The 23,573-nt window shown below is 37.9% G+C and overlaps 2 protein-coding genes across 5 annotated transcripts in view; both read left to right on the top strand.

The window, feature by feature from the left end:
• The first annotated feature begins 199 nt into the window (after nucleotides 1–199).
• daglb (diacylglycerol lipase, beta) lies at nucleotides 200–15,149 on the top strand. 2 transcript variants are annotated; one of them, XM_082152117.1, is made up of 15 exons: nucleotides 200–477; nucleotides 2,005–2,156; nucleotides 2,703–2,877; nucleotides 3,947–4,220; nucleotides 5,042–5,164; nucleotides 6,451–6,578; nucleotides 7,766–7,892; nucleotides 8,431–8,514; nucleotides 9,917–9,994; nucleotides 10,075–10,155; nucleotides 10,241–10,368; nucleotides 12,231–12,299; nucleotides 12,447–12,519; nucleotides 13,303–13,553; nucleotides 14,502–15,149. In XM_082152117.1, exons 1-15 carry the CDS (start codon nucleotides 383–385, stop codon nucleotides 14,695–14,697), a joined length of 2,034 nt encoding a protein of 677 aa, XP_082008243.1. In that variant the 5' UTR covers nucleotides 200–382; the 3' UTR covers nucleotides 14,698–15,149. The 2 variants fall into 2 exon arrangements, with proteins under 2 accessions (XP_082008243.1, XP_082008244.1); XM_082152118.1 differs by lacking the exon at nucleotides 2,005–2,156.
• Nucleotides 15,150–15,692: 543 nt separating this feature from the next.
• spag9b (sperm associated antigen 9b) overlaps nucleotides 15,693–23,573 on the top strand; it is an 89,135-nt gene continuing 81,254 nt past the window's right edge. The window contains exon 1 of one of the 3 annotated variants that reach the window (XM_082152064.1): nucleotides 15,693–16,278. In XM_082152064.1, the coding sequence (XP_082008190.1) occupies nucleotides 15,979–16,278 (300 nt within the window). In that variant the 5' untranslated portion in view covers nucleotides 15,693–15,978. The remainder of the gene's footprint in view (nucleotides 16,279–23,573) is intronic. The other 2 variants (XM_082152063.1, XM_082152065.1) reach the window with 2 other exon arrangements.

Below are 23,573 nucleotides of genomic sequence, written 5' to 3'. Positions count from 1 at the left end.
TGAAGGGGCGGAAGCGGATAGTAAGTTATATTATTGTTGTAAATGTGGCGAATATTTGTTTAATTATTAAAAATGTCAGATTATACAGCACATTGCTTTATTGTTACGCAATAAAGCACTATTTTTGACTAGCTTTTGACGAGTTTTTCTAATACGGAACTACTTTACTGCCGGAAATTACTTCATCTACCGTTCCGGACACATTTCGGTGCGACACAGAAAAGGGAAAACAAACCCGCCCCGCTGCAGACAGATGTCAGTGAACGAGTCGTTTATTACCATGTTGTAATATCAAGATTATAGGCGGGCAGAGTCATGGGTTCTGTAATGTTCACTGCCATACGTTCATGATCGCGACAGAAGGACTGGTTTGACCGTCAGGATGCCCGGAATGGTGGTGCTTGGACGCCGATGGCGGATAGCCAGCGATGATCTGGTGTTTCCTGGCGCTATCGAGTTATTCATCAGAGCTGTGTGGTAAGAAGAACTGATCTTGATTTAGCTCACTTGGGATTTTTGGGGTGTTGTGTAACACTTGTATTGAATGATTGCCATATTCATATACCATCACTGCTAGGAAATATACGTTCTGAGATCGGTGTTGCTGACGTTTCCATTACAAATATTATATTTCTGAACGTTCGAAACGTCCAGGTTTTAATCATCAGTGTTCTCTAAACATTCTGAAACAAGTAGTGTTTTTTGTTTTAAATAAAACGTTTCATGAACGGTGTATAAATACTATTTTTGTGCTGACGTTTTCAAAAGTAAAGTTCCCATGATTGCAAAATGATCAAATGGAATATTTCCTTAACGTATGGATAACTAAGTTATTAAAACATGACGTTTTTTTGTGTAACATTCAGAAAACATTCAGGTATAACGTTTTCTGAATGTTTTGAGAACAATATCAGATAACTTAACATTACTAATAGGGCTTGGTATCGATTCAGATGTCCCGATTCGATTCTGATTCGATTCGATTCGATTCAATGAATCATTTTCACTGGTCTCGTCACAAAAATAAATAAATAAATAAATGAAATAGTTATTTTTAACCATCCTTGTATTGTAATTAATGTTATGACACCAATATTTTAGATACTAGTGAAATTTCACAATGCTAGATTCCAGTTTCGACACCACAGCTAAAACTACGATCTAATATACATTTGAAAGTTTATTAAAATCATTAATAAAAAGAACAAATAATCAAATTAGCCTAGAAATAAATAAATACAATTAAACAAACATATACATAAAAAATCAGGTAGGTTCAACAGTAGTTTTTAGGTACAGAAATTTAATAAAGTAATCAAATGTGAAATAACTGCATAATCTGTATAAATTAAATATGGATTATGCCTTATTAAAGTTGCAAAAGTTAGGCAGTCAAGAGCAGAGTGTTTTTATTTCTTTGTCTTTTGTTGTTTGATTATCATTAATGACACCGACAGCGACAGGATTATAAGGGTACTGTCACTTTAAGACCGAAAACACGGATCCAATACACTGATACACACAGTCTTTCTCTACTGTTGACTAGGACACCGGCCGAGACGAGGCGTTTCGAGAATTATGTGTCCGTTCAAGCGCAAGAAGATGTGAAGAAGACTGGGAATAAGATTAACGTCGATCAGATATTATATTCAGTGCTTACGGAAATATGGAAAAAAGATCGACTCGTGGCTTTTGAGAAACGATATCGACATTTTTAAAAACGATAAATCGGAAAATCTAGTTTTTTTTTTCCTAGCCGTAATTACTAACAATAACTATTGACGTTACTAGAATAATGTTTGTTCAACCGTAACGTTATCCTGTTTGCTGGGATGGCTTTTAAAAACAAATACCATTGTACTCTCTAACTGCGAAGTCACCAACATATTCATCTCTGCACGCTCATAAACATGGCATTACCATATTAATTACCCAGTGTTCCATGGCAATATATGCTAAAATAAGGCAGTATCTTTGGTTTCTGAAAGCTCTCTTGTCTCTTAGGTGGGTCGTGACCTTAGTTGTGTACATTAACCATAAGGGACGATTTGACTGTCAAGGCGGAGCGTATTTGCATAATTACCTTGTAGTTCTTCTTGTGCTTTTGGCTGCCATCATCTTCACATTATGTGCAGTTGTTTACGTCAGTGCTCAAGGTACGTGTCTTTCCCGGACCCGATGCATGATGTTATTTCTTCATGTGTGACCCTGGATCACGAGTCGCACGGGTATATCTGAGGCAATAGCCACAAATAGTTCAATTGCATGGGTCAAAATTATCAGTTTTTCTTTTATGCCAAAAATCATTAGGATATTAAGTAAAGATCATGTTCCATGAAGATATTTAGTAAATTTCCTACTGTAAATATATAAAACATGTATTTGTGTGAGTGAATGCTGCACAATCGTGAACATTAATGAACAACTTTAAAGATGATTTTCTCAATGTTTCGATATTTTTGCACCCTCAGATTCCAGATTTACAATAGTTGTATCTCAAGCCAAATATTGTCCTATCATAACAAACCATACATCAATGGAAAGCTTATTTATTCAGTTCTCAGATTATATATACATCTCAATTTATAAAAATGGACCCATGTGACTGGTTTTGTGGTCCAGGGTCACATATGTGTAATGCATGATGCTATTTCTTCATAATGTGTAATGATGCAATGTAATTCTGCTGTGATTGGTCTTAGGAACCATAATGAACCCGGGTCCTCGGCGCTCGATGCCGGTCCTGGTGTATCTGCGTGCGGTTCTGTACCTCCCTGAGCTCGTGTGGGCCGTTCTGGGGGCCGTCTGGGTGTCGGATAACAGCACGGGATGCAAGCCGGAAGAGGTCGGGGCCGTGATTGGAGCTGTGGTTTCCAGGTCAGCAAAAAATATTTAACAATATTCCTTTTCCAAGATGCTTTTATCCAGCCAGTGACAGTAAAGTCATGTACAAATGCCATGTTTCGTGTTCTTTTGAACTTTGTATTCATCAAAGAATGTATCAGCTGTTTCCAAATGTGATTCTTGATCATCAAATCCTCATATTAGAATGATTTGTGAAGGATCATGTGACACTGAAGACTGGAGTAATGATGCTGAACATTCAGCTTTGATCACAGGAATAAATTACACTTTACTGTATATTCACATAGAAAACAGATGATTTAGTTTGTAAAAATATTTCACAATTTTTACTGTATTTTTAAAGCCTTTGAACAGTATTGTATGTTTACAAAATGACTTGAATCGTGTTTCCAACTCGTTCTTGCCTCTTTAGCATATATGCAAATTTAGATCAAAGCTAAATATAAGGACACAAAAGATAGGACACAATAGTTTTAGATTACATTTGATATGGTGTATTATTGTGTGTTACAATCATATTTTGTATCTGTAATTTAGATCAAAATAACTCATAATGTCGTCATCATCATCCTATTAGAATGAACTCTACAAGAACAAGTTAGTCTCTTTATTTATTTATATTCTGTTATGTTTAAAGGGGATGATCTTAAAACACCAACACTGTTATCATGGTTTCGTAAAGTATGATCAAACTCTGAAGCTCCAAAATGTTCATAAAATAAGAAACGCCTCCATTGTAGTCTTGAGTTTCTTCCGAGAACGAACACAATATTCCTCATTATAATAATTAATGCGCAGAATAAAGGGGAGGGGCCTGGTTGAGTTAGTAGTGTGTTAAACTGGCAGTTAAGGGGCGGGACATTTCCCAAACACACTCGAAGCGCTCGACCAATCACAACACAGTGCTCCAGCCGACCAATCAGAGCACAGAGTGCTTTTCAGAAGGAGGGGCTTCATACAGACAGGAAGTAAACAGAGCGTTACTGACAGACTGGGAAGAGAGGAGCCGCAACAATGTCAGATAATGTGTTTTTTAATATGTCACAGTCTCACCCTTCACTGTCTCTCCTGCTGTCCTCAGCTGGATCATCCTTCTCTCCATGGCTGTGGGAGTGCTGGTGGTGTTTGACCCTCTGGGCAGCCAGCGCTCGGGTGTTTCTCTGGACACTCAGTCAGGCGTGAGGGGTCTGGATCTGGAGAGCAGCGAGTCGTCTCAGCTCTTCTACACCGCACACACACTGGCCTCACGCGTGTGGGAGAGTCGTCTGCGTCTCCTCTGCTTCTGTCTGCCTCAGGACGACAACCATCGAGCCGCTTTCTCCAGCATCGCACAGCTCGTCGGGGGATTCTTCCTGGTCAGAGACTAACAGTTTCTTTGTACCACTTTATTTCACTGGAAAATCACTCTGTTCACTAGTGGTGTAACGATACCCTCATGTCACGATTCGAGACACATCACGATCCTGAACTCATGATACAATATTATTGTGATACTCCAAAACATATAAAATGAATATAAAAATCATGATTCATGATTGTTCCATTTGTTAACATTAGTTAACATGAACTAGCTATAAAAAAAAGCATTTATTAATCTTAGTTTATATTCATTTAATATTTACCAATACATTATTAAAATCAAAAGTTGTCTTTGTTAATATTATACAATGGACTTGAACTAGCGAAGAACTGTATTCTTATTAGCTAACTTTAACAGTAACAAATGTATTGCTCATTGTTAATGAATGAATGTTTGCTAATACATTAACACCTAATGAGACCTTATTGTAAAGTGTTACCTAAAATTCTGACTGTCAAAGTATTAATTATTATAATTATGTGATACAGGCTGATAATCAATACATGGCTGATATTAAAATATATTGTCTAAATAAAATAAATAAGAACAGTTTTTTTTAAATGCTACAACATAATAATGTACAATATGAAAAATGTAACTATTTAGATTTAGCTTTTTTTCTTTTTTTTTAAGATTAAGTGAGCGTTAGAAGACAAAGGTAATCTATATGTAAAAATAGGAAAGAGGAAATTAGCATGCAAAGTTAATATACAATATCAGCCAATAGCGATAAATTAAAAAAATCTACAAAATCTGCAGATAATGTAAATGATACCGATATAATATATAACCTGACACTGTCTGACCGGTTTCCAGGACACAGACCTGGTTCCCAGTGATATCGCCGCTGGTCTGGCTCTTCTTCATCAGGAACAGGACAAGATGGAGCAGAGCAGAGACCCTGACGAGGTCCTGACCCACAGCCCGTCCTCCCCGATAGTGAGTCTGAGCTTATTACTGGGAATTAACCCTATAAAGCCCACTCTATCATATTTCATGTGCAACTTACATTTTTCTGATTATTATTTAATATGCCAGGCTTTACTGGGAGATTGCAATGGTTAAAGGAGTAGTTCACTGCAGAATTAAAATGTTCTGATAATTTACTCTCCCTCACATCATCCAAGATGTTCATGTCTTTCTTTCTTCAGTCGAAAAGAAATTTCTGAGGAAAACACTCCAGGATGTTCCTCCACATACCACCGAGGGGTGGTAGTGGCGCAGTGGATAAGACACATGCCTTTGGTGTGAGAGACCCGGGTTTGAATCCACTGTGAGACACCAATGTGTCCCTGAGCAAGACACTTAACCCCTAGTTGCTCCAGAGGCGTGCGACCTCTGACATATATAGCAATTGTAAGTCGCTTTGGATAAAAAGCGTCAGCTAAATGAATAAATGTAAATGTAAATATAGTGACTTCAATGGAGTCCAACGGGTCGAAGGTCCAGATGTGAGTTTCAGTGCAGCTTCAAAGTCTCGACACGATCCAGCCGAGGAATAAGAGTCTTATCTAGACAAACCAGCCGACATTTTATAACAAAAATAAACATTTATATACTTTTAAACCACTAGTGCTCATCTTGCACTCGCTGTGATGCGACACACATTACGTGATCAGGTTGAAAGGTCACGAGTGACGTAGGAGGAAGAACAGACCCAGTGTTTACAAATCGAACATGCAAAGACTAAGTCAAACGCCGTTTACAAAAAAATTACAAATAAAAGTTAAAATAACGATGTCGGACGATTTTGAAGTTGGAGGAGAAAAATGAGATGGAGTTTTTCACACTACTCCACATTTATTAACCGGAACCTTTCAATGGATTACGTAATGCGTGAAGTCTTGGACGGAAAACGAGCACTATTGGTTAAAAAGTATATAAATGTTTATATTGTTTATAAAATGTCGGCTGGTTTGTCTAGATAAGACTCTTATTCCTCGGCTGGATCGTGTCGAGACTTTGAAGCTGCACTGAAACTCACATCTGGACCTTCAATCCGTTGGACACCATTGAAGACATGTTATGGAGAAACATCCTGGAGTGTTTTCCTCAAAAACCTTCATTTCTCTTCCACTGAAGAAAGAAAGACATGAACATCTTGGATGATGTTGAGGAGAGTAAATTATCAGGAGATTTTAATTCTGAAGTGAGCTACTCCTGTACTGCATGTGAAGTATCCTCAGTGCATGCAGTGATCCGCCTCTTCTGGTGTGTTTTCCCAGAGGGAGGATCTGGAGATTGAGCTGGAGAAAGCCACTCACTATATGCAGTTTGCAGCAGCTGCGTATGGATGGCCGCTGTACGTCTACTCAAACCCACTCACGGGGCTCTGCAAACTCAGTGGAGATTGGTGGGTATAAAGTTTGCTAAAGTTCGCTAACAGTCAAAGGGAGAGTTCACCCAAAAATTAAAATTAGCCCATGATTTACTCACCCTCAAGTCATCCTAGGTGTATATGACATCCTTCTTTCAGAAGAATACAATCTAAAGGCCAATTTATACTTCTGCGTCGGGTGCGCGTAGAAGGTACGGCGTAGCATACGCATTGACGTGTACCATACGTCGTACCCTTCGCCGTACCCTGACGCGCACCTCCTCAAAAATGTAACTACGCGTCGCGGCGACGCGGACCGCAAGATCTGTGATTGGTCTGCTGGATAGCATCGCGTTTCCTCCTACGCATTTCCGGAATGATCTTCTGCACTCTGCACCGCCCGCCCGCCATTTTTAAATTCCGAAGATCAGTGAAGAGCCATGGAAACAGACCAAGTGACCGAGAGATTGCTTGAAGAAGTGCGGAAATACAGCCATCTGTATGACTCCTTCAGTCGCCATTGCTCGTAGAAACCTAAACTCAAAACAGCCGCGAGGAATGTAAACACAGTGGAACATTAAAACCCACCCGCGCCAACTAGCGTTTCGGCGGTGTAACTGCAGAGCAACACAGACATTCGCAGAAGTATAAATGCTCACGACGGCGTCGCCTACGTGCGTACCCTACGACGTACACTACGGCGTACACTCGACGCAGAAGTATAAATTGGCCTTAAGTTATATTAAAAAATGTCCTGGCTCTTCCAAGCTTTATAATGGCAGTGAATGGCCGTTTCTGTTTTGAAGTCCATAAAAGTGCATCTGTCCATCATAAAAGTGCATCTGTCCATCCTAAAAGTGCATCTGTCCATCCTAAAAGTGCATCTGTCCATCCTAAAAGTGCATCTATCCATCATAAAAGTGCATCTGTCCATCCTAAAAGTGCATCTATCCATCCTAAAAGTGCATCTGTCCATCCTAAAAGTGCATCTGTCCATCCTAAAAGTGCATCTATCCATCCTAAAAGTGCATCTGTCCATCCTAAAAGTGCATCTATCCATCCTAAAAGTGCATCTATTCGATTGATTATAACTGATTGTGTTCGTCTGAAAGAAGGATGTCATATACACCTAGGATGAGCGTGAATAAATCATGGGCTAATCTTCAGTTTTGGGTGAACTATCCCCTTAAATGCAGAAGTGCAGTAACGGATGTGTGTTTCAGCTGTCGGAGTCGTCAGGCGGAGTACGATCTAGTCGGAGGAGACAGTCTCGGCTGCCACTTCTCGTCTATCCTGCAGAGCACAGGCCTCCAGTACCGAGACTTCATCCACATCAGCTTTCATAACCAGGTGACGTCTCAGGGTCCCACATCTTTTCAAACCTCGCCCATCACAATCCCAGAAGGATGACTCCCAGTCACTCCCACTCCAGGAATCTGTCAGTAATGCAGGACAGATCACAGCATGCCCACCTTAGTTGAATAAAAATCCAAAATGTAGTATTTTATGTTATTATATAGAACTGAAAGCCAGCCTAAACAATGCACACACATTACATTTAATGTAAATCCTCCATGCAAACACACACACACACACACACACACACACACACACACACACACACACACACACACACACACACACACACACCTCCTTTCTCAACTCAGACCATTACTTCAGACTGGCCAGAAATGTCTGTGAGCACAACTGAGGTATAATTTTCACACAGTAGTCGTGGCTTTCATGTCTGACTGTCTGAGATTATGAATTAATGAATTATGGTGGTGATTTTTGTTTCCCATCCCGTGGGATTCCCTAACAAAGGTCAGCCTCTATGCAGTGCGATTCAGAATGTGTTTGCCTACAGCAATGTGTTTTTATTCTGTAGATCTACGAGATCCCGTTTTTCGTGGCGTTGGATCATAAGCGGGAGGCGGTCCTTGTCGCTGTGAGGGGAACGCTGTCGCTTAAGGTGAGAATCATCGGTTATACACTGATAATCATCAGGATTCTCTGAAAAACATGTTTGACAAACCATCCTTCACTCATACCCAAACCAGCAGATCTGCATAATGCTCAGATCAGATGTGATATTTCCATAAACAAATGACACTCGTGACTCGTGAGGTCTGCCAATCATTCCTGAAGAGACTTATTATATGTAGGGCTTTCGATTTAACACGTTAATCTAATTGATTAGTTATGAAAAAATAACTAGAATAAAGTGGTGGTTGATTATGATTTGCCTTTTCTAGCTTTAGTTAGTGTGTAATGTTTCTGTTTGAGCATAAACAACATCTGCAAAGTTACAACGCTCAAAGTTCAAAGCAAAGGGAGATATTTGCTTTTAAAGAAATCACTTTTTAAGAACTACAACAAACGGCTGGTAGAGACTACACCACATTCCTCCCGGGTCAGTGACATCACCAACCCTAGAATTTACATAAACCCCGCCCCCTGAACACGATTTATAGATTATCATGACAGAATATGCTAATCAATGACTAGAAGATAACTACACATCAGCTACATAAATTCATCAACTAATCATTCAGAAATGTCCTGTTGCTTCTACATGTTGTCACTTCTTCTTGAGTCTCTCCATCATTCTGACTCCGGTGTAAACATAAAAAGGCTAAACGTTTTTGACATTTTCAGGACACAAGCTGTTGAAGCTCCGCCCCCTGTGCCGGGAGCAGCAGCTCATTTGCATTTAAAGGGACAGACACAAAACTGTTTTTTCTAACCCTCAAAAAGTGACAATGCTATATAACAATATCTGTGGGGAATTTTGAGCTAAAGCTTCACACACACACTCTGGGGACATCAAAGACTTATTGTACATCTTGTGAAAAGGGCATTATTACACCCCTTTAAAATTATACCTATAGAATGCAGATAAAATTATCCCTAAAATTCAAGATATCAGGGCAAAACTGCCCCTGTATGAGTTTTTGTCTCATATTTATATCACTTTACTTGTGTCATACACCGATCGGTCTGCGCTAGGAGTGTAATAATACATTGTGTCATAATATATATCGCAATGCAAAAATGCAACAACATGTATCTTATAGTTCACCAAAAATAAAATTTCTTTGTGAGGAAAAAATTTAAGTTTTCAGAGTTTTAGTGTCAGTACTGCATTAAACTACTATATATAATGTTGAATATAATGTATAATAATGTGGGAATATTTGTGGCTCCTGATAATGCCAGATGTCTGATGTTACCAGTAAGAAGTGTCCTACATTATTTTAAATATATCTAGTCAGTGACAGATCAAGCATATTCATGTGAAATAATTCAGCATTTTCAGCTTCAGAATCATGAATGTATTGTTCTTGAGGTTGTGCGCTGGTGTGTGTTTGCAGGACGTGTTGACGGATCTCTCCGCGGAGTGTGAGAATATTTCTGTGGAAGGTGTGTCGGGAACCTGCTATGCTCACAAGGTGACTTATATTTATCACATTTCTCAAGTCCATCAGAACCGTATCAGACGTCAGCTTGAACTTCTGTGTCTGAATCACAGGGCATTTCTCAAGCAGCGCATTATATCTACAAGAAGCTGGTCAACGACGGCATTCTGAGCCAGGCGTTCAACATTGCACCGGTAAGAGCTTTAACTGAGCATTATTCTCCTGTGGCGGTGGACTCGCTGTGAGAGTGTGTGTGTGTGTGTGTGTGTGTGTTTGCAGGAGTATAAGCTGGTCATCACAGGTCACAGTCTGGGTGCAGGAACGGCGTCTCTGCTAGCTGTGCTTCTGCACAACACACACCCCACACTGGAGTGCTTCGCGTTCTCTCCACCAGGGGGCCTGATGAGGTACTGACACACACACACACACACACACCGCCCCAACACCAGCACAATACTTACACACAGATCATGTTCTGATATTGAAAGAAATACCATACTCATACGTATGTATGTATGTATGTATGTACAATGTACAGTACAGGTCAAAAGTTTGGAAACATTACGTTTTTTTATATTTTTGAAAGAAGTCTCTTCTGCTCATCAAGGCTGCGTTTATTTGATCAAAAATACAGAAAAAAACTGTAATATTGTGAAATATTATTACAACTTAAAATAATAATTTTCTATTTGAATATACTTTTAAAAATAATTTATTTCTGTGATGCAAAGCTGAATTTTCAGGATCATTACTCCAGTCTATCACATGATCCTTTAGAAATCATTCTAATATTCTGATTTATTATGAGTGTTGGACACAGTTCTGCTGACTAATATATTTGATGAATAAAAGGTTAAAAAGAACTGCATTTATTCAAAATAAAAAAATATTTTTTAATAATATAAATCTTCTTTACTATCACTTTTTATCAATTTAACACATCCTTGCTGAATAAAAGTATTGATTTATTTCAAAAAAAGAAAGAAAAAAAAAGACTGACCAGTAGTGGATATTGCTGTTACAGAAGATTTATATTTTTAAAACATTTGTTTGTTTTTTTTTACTTTTTATTCATCAAAGTATCACAGGTTATGAAAAAATATTAAGCAGCAGAACTGTTTCCAACTTTGATAATGAATCATCATATTAGAATGATTTCTAAAGGATCATGTGATAGACTGGAGTAATGATCCTGAAAATTCAGCTTTGCATCACAGAAATAAATGATAATTTAAAGTATAATAAATTGAAAACCAGTTATTTTAAATTGTAATAATATATCACAATATTACTTTTTTTTTTTTTCTGTATTTTTGATCAAATAAATGCAGGCTTGATGAGCAGAAGAAACTTCTTTCAAAAACATTAAAAATAGTAATGTGTCCAAACTTTTGGCCTGTACTGTATATTATAAAATATATAGAATGAGACTAGCTTGAAAAAATCTCTATAAAATAGCAGACATGCTGTACAAACACCCTATGACCTCATAAAGCACTGATAGAAACTAAATAAAAGTAAAAAAAAGTATTTAAAAAATAAAAAAGATAATAATAATGAAATACAATATATAATACAAACAAAAATTAAAAAGAAAATTTAAGAGTATTTAAAAACATAATAAAAATGAAATGGATAATAAAAAAGTAGAAAAGTTTTTAATTAAATAGTTTGTAAAAAATAATAATTATAGTAATAATAAAAATAATTAAGTACAATATATAAAGTTGCGTATGTATGTATATGTATATACACACACACACACACACACACACACACACACACACACACACACACACATACATATATTATATAACTTATGTTAGATGCGACTAACCATGATTAATTGATTTGATAGCACTAATATATATATAATGACACATGTAATATGAATAATTGGAAGGAATATGGAATAATTAAGATGTTTATTCTGTAAAAGTTTATTAAAAGGCTGCATTTATTTGTTAAAAAATACAGTAAAAACAGTAATAATGTGAAATATTATTACAAATTAAAATAACTGTTGTCTACTAATGCACTTTAAGATGTAATTTATTCCCTGTGATCGAAGCTGAATTTTAGTGTCACGTGATCTTTCAGAAATCATTCATTATAAATGTGTCTTTTGATCAATTTCTTAATTATTCAAACCTTTTGACTGACAGTATATCTAACTTTGACAGTCAAGAGCACATTTGTACAGAATCATGACACTCTTATCGCTGTTATCAGACGTTAAACTTCACAGTTGTTGATTGTCTCTCGTCAGTAAAGCGCTGGCCGATTACTCAAAGCAGTTCGTGGTGTCGGTGGTGCTGGGAAAAGATCTCGTGCCCAGGTGAGGTTTATTAATATCACCACAGCGTCTGTATATATGAAACTGTGAGTGTATTTAGAGAAGTGTCCAGCTATCGTGAGCTTTCTTCTGACTTCTGCTTGTACTGTACGCTTCATAACACTTCCTCACACTGACTGGTTTCTGTAGATTGAGTATTCCAAACATGGAGGACCTGAAGAGAAGATTATTAAAGGTGGTGTCCAACTGCAGCAAACCAAAGGTAAGATTATTCTCCTAGACATCCTTCACTCGCGGGTCCAAACGACCCGAAGCCATAAAATTGTACTTAATTTTTTTTTTTTTTTTTTTTTTTTGTCCAGAAAGCTTCTTTTATTTCGTTTTGATAATAATATTTTTTTCAAAATTTTTATGCAGTTTTTTTGGGGAGATTTGTAATATTTTATTTTATTTTATTTATCTTTAAATTGCTAGATTTAATCAGTAAATAAATAGTAATTTAAGCACATTCCAAAGCACCCTTTAAATTCAAAATAACTCGCAATTTCATGCCGAAACCTTTAAATTCAACTCAAACTATCTTACATTGAGTGTCTTTGCCGACCTCTTGTGGAAGAGAAATATATATAACATGATATTTCATGACTCTAGAATCTAGATGTCCTTATAGCTCTTTATGGAGCAAACGAGCTGTTCCGCTGGGTCCTAAAGTCAGTTTTGCATTCAGATACACATGTAGACATTATACAATCATTTTTGTTAAAGCATTTTTAGTTTGAATTTTGAGCATTTTTAGGTTTTTGTATGTGAACTGAATCATTCCTCGCATTCCATTCATTCCTACGGGAGTCAAATTGATCCGTGATGGAAGGATTTTTTTAATTTCAACCACAAAACTCCTCAAATCCATTCAATTTTCTGTGTGTATTTGTGGTTCAAGTGCAACAAAAACCAAAAAATATGATTTTTTTCAAAATGACCCGAGGGAAGGATGAGGGTTAAGCCTGCTTTCACGATCTAATTTCTCTCTCTCTCTCTCTCTCAGTATAAGATATTAATGCACGGCTGCTGGTACGAGGTGTTTGGAGGAACTCCGGATGATTTCCCCACGGAGATGGAGAACCGAAGAGAGGAGGAGCTTAACCATCCGTTGCTAGGCGAGGAGAGTCTGTTGGTGCGGCGCTCGACAACCTATCAGAGCCTGTCGTCTGACGACTCGCCCTCCCACCACACACACTTACCCCTGTACCTGCCGGGCCGGGTCATGTACATCACCGAGGACGGGCCCACACGCAGGTCAGAGCCGGGAACACTCACAGAAAAACACTGAGATTCAGACTCTTATCATGTGTTTCAAAGAGTCTCTTCTGCTCACCCAAGGCTGCATTTATTTGATCTAAAATACAGTAAAAATATGAAATATTTTTATAATGTAAATCAGCTGTTTTCTATGTCAATATACAGTAAAGTGTAATTTATTCCTGTGATCAAAGCTGAATTTTCAGCATCATTACTCCAGTCTTCAGTGTCACATGATCCTCAGTATTTAAAAATATAATAATTAAAATAATAAACATTAAATAATTTATAATAAAAAAGTAGAATAATATTTAATTAAAGAGTATTTGAAAAATAATGAATAAATATAGTAATAATACAAATAATGATATGCAATATAAAAAAAATTAAATGACTATTTAATTAGTTTTTGTTAATATAATAATACAAATAATTAAAATGATAAATGATATTTAATTATTTAAAAATATAATGATTAAAACACTAATAATAAAAAATACTTATATGAAATGTATAATAAAAACAAAGTAAACAAAGTTATTTTTTATATATGAAATGCAATATATAATAAAAAGATAGTATAGTATTTATAAATATTAAAATAAAAATAATAACAAATTAAATATTTAATAAAAAAACAAAAAGGGGTATTTTAAAAATAATAATTAAGAATAGTAATAAGAAAATAATTGAATACAAAAAAAAAAATTATTGTATTTAATGAAAGGGTATTTAAAAATATAATAATTAAAATAATAATAATAATAATAAATAATAAATAATTTAAATATATAACAAGCAAAAAATAGAAAACAGTATTTAACAAAAAAAAGCTATTTAAAAAAATATAAATAATACTAATAAATAATTAAAATATATAATAAACACCAATTAAATGGATTATGTCTGTCACATTAAATCCCAGTTGAATTCTCCTCCTCACAGACACTGCTTCTCTCAGGTGAGATACCGTGCGGAGTGGTCGAGCGAGACGTCGTTCCGGAATGTTCTGATCAGCCCGAGGATGATGGTGGATCACATGCCTGACGTGGTTCTGCGGGCCCTGAGGAGTCTGACCCGAGACCAGCCGTCCGCTCTCTGCCCGTCCTCCACGAGCAACAGCCACCTGAACGTCATCTGAGCGTTACCAGATCTCACTACAGACATTCAACATGCGTATTTATTTCTGCCTTCTGATCCCAGTGGTGCGTCTGCTTCATCCACAGCTGTATATCCCCTCCGTCATCACATTATTGACAGTGCTGTGTTGTTCAAACGTGACAATTCCTTTCATTTCAGTGGTTGTGCAAAGATGAGCGATTCAGAAGATCAGTATTGAGTGTAATGGTGCCGTTATGTTTTGTGATGTGTCTTTGTCACATGGGAATTGTGTGATCATTTGCCAAAAAGAGTGTTTTGCATTGATTATAGATCAGCGAAACGCACCCGCCGTATGAGACTCTGATGCATGGCACCAAACGCATGAAAACATTTCCTCGGCTTCAGATGCGTCTGGTCAGTTACTCCACTGCAGCCTTTCAGGGTTTTCAGGGTGTCATGCTTTTTACAATAATAAAAAATGTTGAGGAAAAATTGGTCTGGTCCATTTTGGGAAAAGTGAGATTGAAAAGTGCATGTTTATTATTATTAGTCGTTCTTGTGAAAAAAAAAGTGACCACAGTTGCTATAAAATATATATGTGTGTGTGTGTGTTTGTGTACATATACGTGTGTGTGTGAGTGTACATATATATATATATAGATAGATAGATATAGTGTGTCTGTGTGTATATTTGTATGTGCATGTATATATATGTATGTATGGTGTGTGTATGTGTATATATATATATATATATATATATACTGTTACACAGTATGTGCGTGTGTGTGTGAATATAATATAGTTATATATTGTTTGTGAAAATAGATTACAGAAACCGTGGTCACTTGTTGATTCCCTCTTGACACGGTGCAGATAATAAAATAAAATGTAATTTTCAATCAACAATCTATTTAATTGTATGCAAATATTTAAATGCCAATTGCTAGAGTCAAACTAACTAACTAAATAAACAAACAATCCGAAAACGCAAAAGTTTGAAGGGTGTCAACAAACGCGCTGGCTCCTCCCCCTTCTCCAGTGGAACGTGACGTCATCGTGTGACGGCCAGGTCGGGACTCTAGTACTTAACGACTGCCGTTTAGTGCAGGTTATCCCGGTCAAATAACTGTCCCGGAGGACCGAGGCGAGTTAACTTGACAACGGAGAGGTTTTATTTTCTCTTGATGTTAAAGTGGCTTCCAAATAAAAAGTTACTCGTAAATGTAGTCCAACACTAGTAAACCCGAGATCTCAACGGTTAGCGCGCGAGCTGGCTGTTGCTGCTGCTAGCGTCTTAAAGTAAAGTAAAAGCGAAGTAAAGATGGAGTTGGAGGACGGTGTGCTTTACCAGGAGGACCCGGGCACTTCTGCGATGATGTCCGAGCGGGTGTCCGGCTTGGCGAGCTCCATTTACCGCGAGTTCGAGCGGATGATCGGGAGATACGACGAGGACGTGGTGAAGGAACTTATGCCGCTGGTCGTGGCGGTTCTGGAGAACCTGGACTCGGTGTTCGCGGTGAACCAGGAGCACGAGGTGGACCTGGAGCTCCTGAAGGAGGACAACGAGCAGCTCATGACCCAGTACGAGCGAGAGAAAGCGCTGAGGAAGAGCGCAGAAGAGGTGAGGTTCTCGGGCGGAGGGATATCTGACAGCACAGGTCAAACTAGGCCACTTGAGGAGCTTTAAAAGTCACTTCTAAATCAGAGAGAGGCGATTGTGGTCAGATATATGCGCGCGGAATGTAAATAAACAGTGTGATTTAACACCTAAAGTGTCTGAGGGAACATCAGCTGTTCGCTGCTCTGTGTGAGTCAACGCAAAGTCATACACATATTAATCCCAAGTCTACTGTGTTGTGAACATTCAGTGCGAGACACTACACTCAAAACCTGTGTTTTTATTATGTGTTTTACATGCACTGGTCAGTTTTGAAGTCTATTTTGAGGTTTTCTTTCAGACTAGTGGAAAGACAACATCCAAAACAAACTTTTAGATCTTCATTTTAGTGCACTTTATCTATTTGCGTTGTATATTTCAATTGCAATTCATATATTTAAAGATTTTAAAGAGTCAGAAGCACTAAGAGTGTTGTGTAACTGTATTTAAATAGTGCATTTTATGCCTCGTTTGTAGGCTATATTTAAACATAACAGAACTTGTCTTACAAAAGCGTTGTCTTAAAGGGATAGTTCACCCAAAAATGAAAATTATCCCATAATTTATTCGCCCTCAAGCCATCCTCTGTGTATATGACTTTCATTTTTCATCCAAACACAATCAGAGTTATATTGAAAAATATCCCGGCTTTTCCAAGCTTTATAATTGGAATAATTTAATAATTTATAATTTAATAATCACTGGCTTCCGGTAATGGACGTTTGTGAGTTTAGTTCTGGCAGAAGAGTGACCTCTGACCCGACGCATGACCTCTGACCCGACCCGACACATGACGTAGGATGTAGGAGTAGTGTAAGCTCAAACAAGAAACTCAAGCTCCTTCCACATTTCTCTTTAAAAATTCTTGTTTTAGACTTATAATTCATGACTAGTGTTTTGTTTGCTCTAACCTCTGTGCTTCCGCATTCCTCAATACATCATTTGTCGGGTCAGAGGTCATGCGTCGGGTCAGAGGTCACACTTCTGCCGGAACTAGATTTGCGTACAGCCGGTACCGGAAGCCAGTGATTTATAGTTTAGAAAGTTATAAATATGGGGTATATTTCTTTCAAAAACATGGCTTCTCCTCAGAAGGCCTTTATTAACCCCTGGAGTCGTGTCGATTACTGTTATGATTGATGGATGCGCTTTTTTTTGGGCTTCAAAATCTCTCCCATTCACTCCCATTATAAAGCTAGGAAGAGCCAGGATATTTGTTAACAACAACTCTTTGTGTATAGATTGTGTTTAGATGAAAGAAGAAAGTCATATGGCTTGAGAGTGAGTCAATTATCGGATGATTTTCATTTTTGGGTGAACTAACCCTTTAATATACTGAGATTTAATCAACTGGTAATATAAAGTTAAACACCAGTGAATCTCCAAACCTGTTCAAACTACATCCAGCCCTCGCTAATCACACCTGAAGCTGTTCAGCAGTATATCAGGGGGTTCTTTTGAGAGCCGTCTCTATGAAAGTCCTTATTAGTCCCGGTATTCACCAAAAAATGGGATGGGAAAGCATTGGTCAGAAGGTGTTCAGAGTTAAAGCAGCGTTGGATGCTTATTCACAGCAGTGCTGTCTTTGATTTTTAACGGGTATGAAAGCGAGGCTGTGAGGGATAGACGGGGTCGGACTGTCATTTAATGTGTTTGTGGATTGTTCTGCTGACAAAACACTGCAAAAATATCTTTCCAAGTGATCTTTACAGCGAATGCCATCGAAAACACATTAAGGACACCTACCTTGTTTGGTCTGGATTTTCTGACTTTTCAGTTTGATCCGAATCAAAATTACAGGTGTGAACCCTCCCCAGACCACGATCCGGATCAAACTGACGAAAAGAGGTAGTCTCGGTCCGGATCAAACTGAACAAAGGTTTGGTTTGTTTCTAGTGTGAACGCATTGTCTGTATGGTTCGGACTTTCAGAACATTTATAGGAAGGTCCGGATGTTCCCGCAGGATTGCTTGCTCTTCCATAAAACATTCGCACAAAACGAGGACGTTGATTTGGTGAATGTGAACTAGCCTGGAGTATAGTTGGCGCTGCAGGTCGTAATGCCGTAATAATAACAGTATAGTGGCAACGATATGCGTCTGTTCATTCATTCTTGTCAAAGTTTCTCGCCGAATCGACAACACTCTGACATCAGACGCACATCCGTTTACAAACCAATCAATGTCGAGATGCAGCGCACACAGATGATGACGACAGGACGCAAGTGTGTCATGTAAAGCTCTTTAATGCGCTCGCCTCGCATAATTGCGATGTGAAACCAAACCAAAACTTACCAAATGTATAAAATTGATCAAAACATGAACTTTGGTTCGGACTCTCTTTGGTTTTCCCTCACAGCCTCGCTTTCATAATTCATAGACCTGTCATGGCGCCGCTCTGAATAAGGTCTATTGTCACGTAGTGGTGGGGGAAAAAATCTATTCTGTTCAGTATCGCGATATTTTGCGCACGCAATTCTAGCGATACAGTAGCGCAAAGTATTACAATATTTAATTATAAAATGATCTGTTTTACTTTCGGGTTTTCTCCATTGGTTTTCTCTGATAATTTACATTTGTGAATTACATCCACAAGGTGGCGCTTGTTGTGGTGCTTTGTTGTCGTGCATTCAACAGCAAATTCAAATGAAAATGTCTTAACCATCACAACCGGTTGTACACGACGTCTTCTTACAAAGCGAAAGTGTGGGAAAATTTCGGTTTACATCAAAAAGCGAATAGGATATTCCCAAATTAATTTGGGTTGACGACCTTGCAGCCGACAGGACGGGACTCTAGCAGTGCACATTTTTGTTTATTTTTCTCAATTTGATTGAAGCTCTAAGTTACTCTTATTTATATCATTATTCTTAGGTTTATGTTACTCTATTATGTCTGCTTTATGTTACTCTATTGTATTTAAATAAGTTTAAGTTATGTGCTGGGAGCTCCCCAATCATGTGAGAGGTCTCCTATTCAGAGAATAATTACATCTTGTCCTGTAATAAGGTCCTGTGTCCTGAATGTTCAAGGACAAAGTTTTTGCACTTCAGTTAATGTGTAGAAGATGATGTTCACAGAATTAAATGTGACATTTGAAGTGAGTCTTATTTTCCTCATTTTTTGTAATGCCTTTGAATAAAATGAGGGACATGAATCGCAATATATCGCAGAATCGAATCGCAATACTTGCTGTATCGCAATATGTTAAAGGGGTCATATAATGCCATTTCTGTACAAGCTAATATGATTCTTTAGGGTCTAAATGAAAAGTTTGTAATATACTTTAATTAAAAATTCTCATTAGTATTGTAAGAAAACACTAATTTTACCTGGTAAACAACAGCTCTGTTTTCAGCACGCCGTTTAAGTGCATGTGTCTTTAAATGATAATGAGCTTTGCTGACCCCGCCCCTCTGTTCTGTGCATACACCGTTTATAATACAATAACACAATAACCATAACGGGTTGTTCATTATAAACTTGGGATTATGAATTATATTGAGAACGTTGTACATAGAAAACATGCCGTAATGTACCTTGAGTGTAAACGGCTGCATTCATCGAGAAGCGTGCAAGCGATTTGCAAAGATTAATATAAAGATTAATATAAAGATTAATATAAAGGTTAATAAAATGGTTAATGGCCCAAATATCGCAATACTATCGAATCGTCACATTTTTGCCAATTCTCACCCCTAATGTCACGCATGCATTACGTGCAAAGGGACAAACCCCACAGACTCTAAGTATAGCCAGCAAAACTGTGATTATGTCAGAAATAGATGTTTCCAGTGGTCACATTACTGCAGATTTGTGCGTTCGTGTTTCCATGCGTATGAGAATGTAAAAAGGGGAAGTAGAGTGTCTCAGCTCATGGGTTTCTCTTCAGACACACCTAATAGTTATAAGGCGTCTGTCAGGTCGGGTGAGCCGTGTCTTGTAGATGTAATGTGGTTATTATGTATTGCATCATGTATAAGTCAGCTAAACGCTCCTAATTGTTCCTGCATGACAGAACTTTATAACACTCGTCTGTGTGTGTGCAAGCGCTGTCATCCATCTCGGCTCTTGGAGAGAATACACTTGAAAAAATATTTATTTTAAAAGGAATGTGTCATAAATCACAGCTTTAATGCAAAGAGGATGTTTGCTGTCCAGCAACCCAGTTATGGCCACTTCAGCCGTATTAAACACATTAAATCAAACATTACCCATAACCCCCCCTGTCTGTTTTAGCTTCAGGGCATTTTTTAAATGATTGTAATGCCTCATGTTTTAAAATATTACCTGTTGTGCAGTTGGTAAGGCAGGCTGACACTAGCTGTGTTCCTTACACCTATTTTTTTCTCATGCATTTTGTGATATTGCATAAAAAAACACTGGATGGAAACGCCAAGATGTGCATAAAAAAAATCTGATTAGAAGATGCGCATAAACTACGACGGAAACACATTTACTGAATAAATCCCTCGAATGCGCCACAAAACCCTCAGCGGAGGCTGTGATTGGATAACTGGAGTAAGCAGTGGACCAATGGCGTCGCAGCGTCTCTAATGTTGGTTTGGTGTTTCTGAAACGACGGAGTCGAAGTGTGTGATCAGAATGATTTGGCTCCCACCAGGAGCGTCTCACACGAGTGTGTTCCCGAACACCAGCATCCGAACGCTAGAGAACACGACAGCGTTTGTTGATTCTTTCATTCATGATGAGAAACTTCCATTTTGCGGCTATTTTGTTTATTTTAGGCAAGTAGCTTCTGCCCATCACACTTTACTTCCTGCTGGAAATCAGCTGTTTAAGAGACGCTGCCCTCCTGCTGTTGCTCTGTGTCCTCAGTCCGAACGAATGCACTCCCTCGGAGACGGGTCACTTTCAGGTCATGTGACTCTTTGTTGTGAGCAAGTGAAGTGAATAGCCTGGCAATGTGCTGTAAACTTCAGGCCTTTGTTTTGATGCTGCTCACGAGTGTGGTGTCACTGCACACACACACACACACACACACACACACACACACACACACACTGTCTGACATACACACACACACACACACACACACACACACACACACACACACACACTGACTGAACATACTGTGTATCCAGAGCATCAGTAGTTACAGTAGTTGCACAGTCAGGAATGAAACGCGTTGAATGTTGAAGAGAGAGACTGAGTCCAAGAGATTCACATTAAACTTGTGAATGATTTAAACTGCAGGCTTTACTTCTCATCAGAGATTTGATTTTTAATTTTAATGAAATTCATGATTCATCAGAACTTTAAAATAATTACAGCCAATTTACATAATTTACTTTTCCCAAATTCCATGTTTTAAAAAATTTCTGGATACCATTTTAATAGTTTCTTTCATGTTTCTTTAATAGTTTCATGTATTAATCACTTTTTATTGCCAATGTGAACAGCTTGTAACGAAACGTGCATGCGTGTGTGTGTGTGTATGTAGGGGTGTGTGTGTGTCTTTTTGGGGCATTTTTACCTTTTATAAAGCCATTTTTTAAAACTAAATAAATGTATGCATCATCTTTTGTGTCAAATTCTTACATTAAATCAATAAATTAAATTAGAATACAAAATTAAATTTGCTGTTTTACAGTAACCGTGACACAAACAATGCGAATCTGTAATGATTCAGCGAGGTCAACTACAATGACACATGAAATAAATGCTTATACAATGTTCAGGATAAAGCTGAAAGAGCCTGTAATGTTAACGTGTCATGCAGTGAAAACCCATTGATAGAAACTATAGTCTCACAGAGCCAGATCTATGTAGTCTATAGTCTCACAGAGCCAGATCTATGTAGTCTATAGTCTCACAGAGCCAGATCTATGTAGTCTATAGTCTCACAGAGCCAGATCTATATAGTCTATAGTCTCACAGAGCCAGATCTATGTAGTCTATAGTCTCACAGAGCCAGATCTATGTAGTCTATAGTCTCACAGAGCCAGATCTATATAGTCTATAGTCTCACAGAGCCAGATCTATGTAGTCTATAGTCTCACAGAGCCAGATCTATATAGTCTATAGTCTCACAGAGCCAGATCTATGTAGTCTATAGTCTCACAGAGCCAGATCTATGTAGTCTATAGTCTCACAGAGCCAGATCTATGTAGTCTATAGTCTCACAGAGCCAGATCTATGTAGTCTATAGTCTCACAGGGCCAGATCTATATAGTCTATAGTCTCACATACCCCTTTTCCACCAAGGCAGAGCTGGTGCTGGTTCGGAGCCAGAGCCTAGTTTCAAATCGGTTCTTTGTTTTTCCACCGCCAAAGCCCCAGCTCCGAACCAGTAAAACTGGTTCTTAAGTAGCACCAAATCATTGCAGGGTCTAGAACAGAGCCAGATCTATGTAGTCTATAGTCTCACAGAGCCAGACCTATATAGTCTATAGTCTCACAGAGCCAGATCTATATAGTCTATAGTCTCACAGAGCCAGATCTATATAGTCTATAGTCTCACAGAGCCAGATCTATATAGTCTATAGTCTCACAGAGCCAGATCTATGTAGTCTATAGTCTCACAGAGCCAGATCTATATAGTCTATCCTCTATAGTCTCAAAACTATCATATAACGGTGTAATCTGTCGACACGATGCTGGTGAATCTCAGAGCTTGTGCAAACATTTCCACATCACTATTATCAGATGCTTTCTCACCATTGTAATTCTTGTCATGTGTTTATTTTGTTATTGAGGGAAAAACGCGCAGCACATATTTACATATTCATCTAAACGTCTCTCTGGTGGCGTCGGGGTGTTCGGTAACAGTATATCTCTGCAAAGCTATTTCCATCATCTGTTTACGTCTAAGAAAAGAGAATGAAAAAGAGTTTAAGCGTAACTCACGTGCGTTACATCACTGATCCGTCACACGGGCAATACGTCTCTGGCTGCAGTTCACTTAATGGCCACCGGTGTCACTAATATCAAGTGTTTCTGGATTTGACGTATAGTCCCTTTTAAATATTTAATAATATTATTAAACCATAAAGTTTAATAATCATAAGGGATGTCTAATCAATTAATTTAATACTTTATTACAATTTTAACGGTAATAGGTCCCTGAGTGTTTTATGGGTGTGTTTTTGGGTTCCGTTTTATAATTGAATGCAAATTGAATGTAAAAAAATGGTGGTGTCCTTGTTTGCTGCATTATGTGCTCCAGCGTAATTGTTCTCTGAATATTGACAGAATCCTCTGCTTAATATCCTCCAGTTTTTCATAAACGACCGCTGG

The sequence above is a fragment of the Leuciscus leuciscus genome (genome assembly GCF_965113295.1).
Source record: "Leuciscus leuciscus genome assembly, chromosome: 21".
Taxonomy (NCBI): Eukaryota; Metazoa; Chordata; class Actinopteri; order Cypriniformes; family Leuciscidae; genus Leuciscus; species Leuciscus leuciscus.
Note: the sequence above shows the minus strand (reverse complement) of the source record. Positions and strands in the feature narration are given on the sequence as shown.

What these genes read in the sequence shown, in the direction of transcription:
- daglb (XM_082152117.1), top strand. Translation starts at nt 383, where the DNA reads ATGCCCGGAATGGTGGTGCTTGGACGCCGATGGCGGATAGCCAGCGAT. An exon ending in TTATTCATCAGAGCTGTGTG is followed by an intron (nt 478 to 2,004) that starts GTAAGAAGAACT and finishes CTTGTCTCTTAG; the next exon opens with GTGGGTCGTGACCTTAGTTG. An exon ending in CCAACTGCAGCAAACCAAAG is followed by an intron (nt 12,520 to 13,302) that starts GTAAGATTATTC and finishes TCTCTCTCTCAG; the next exon opens with TATAAGATATTAATGCACGG.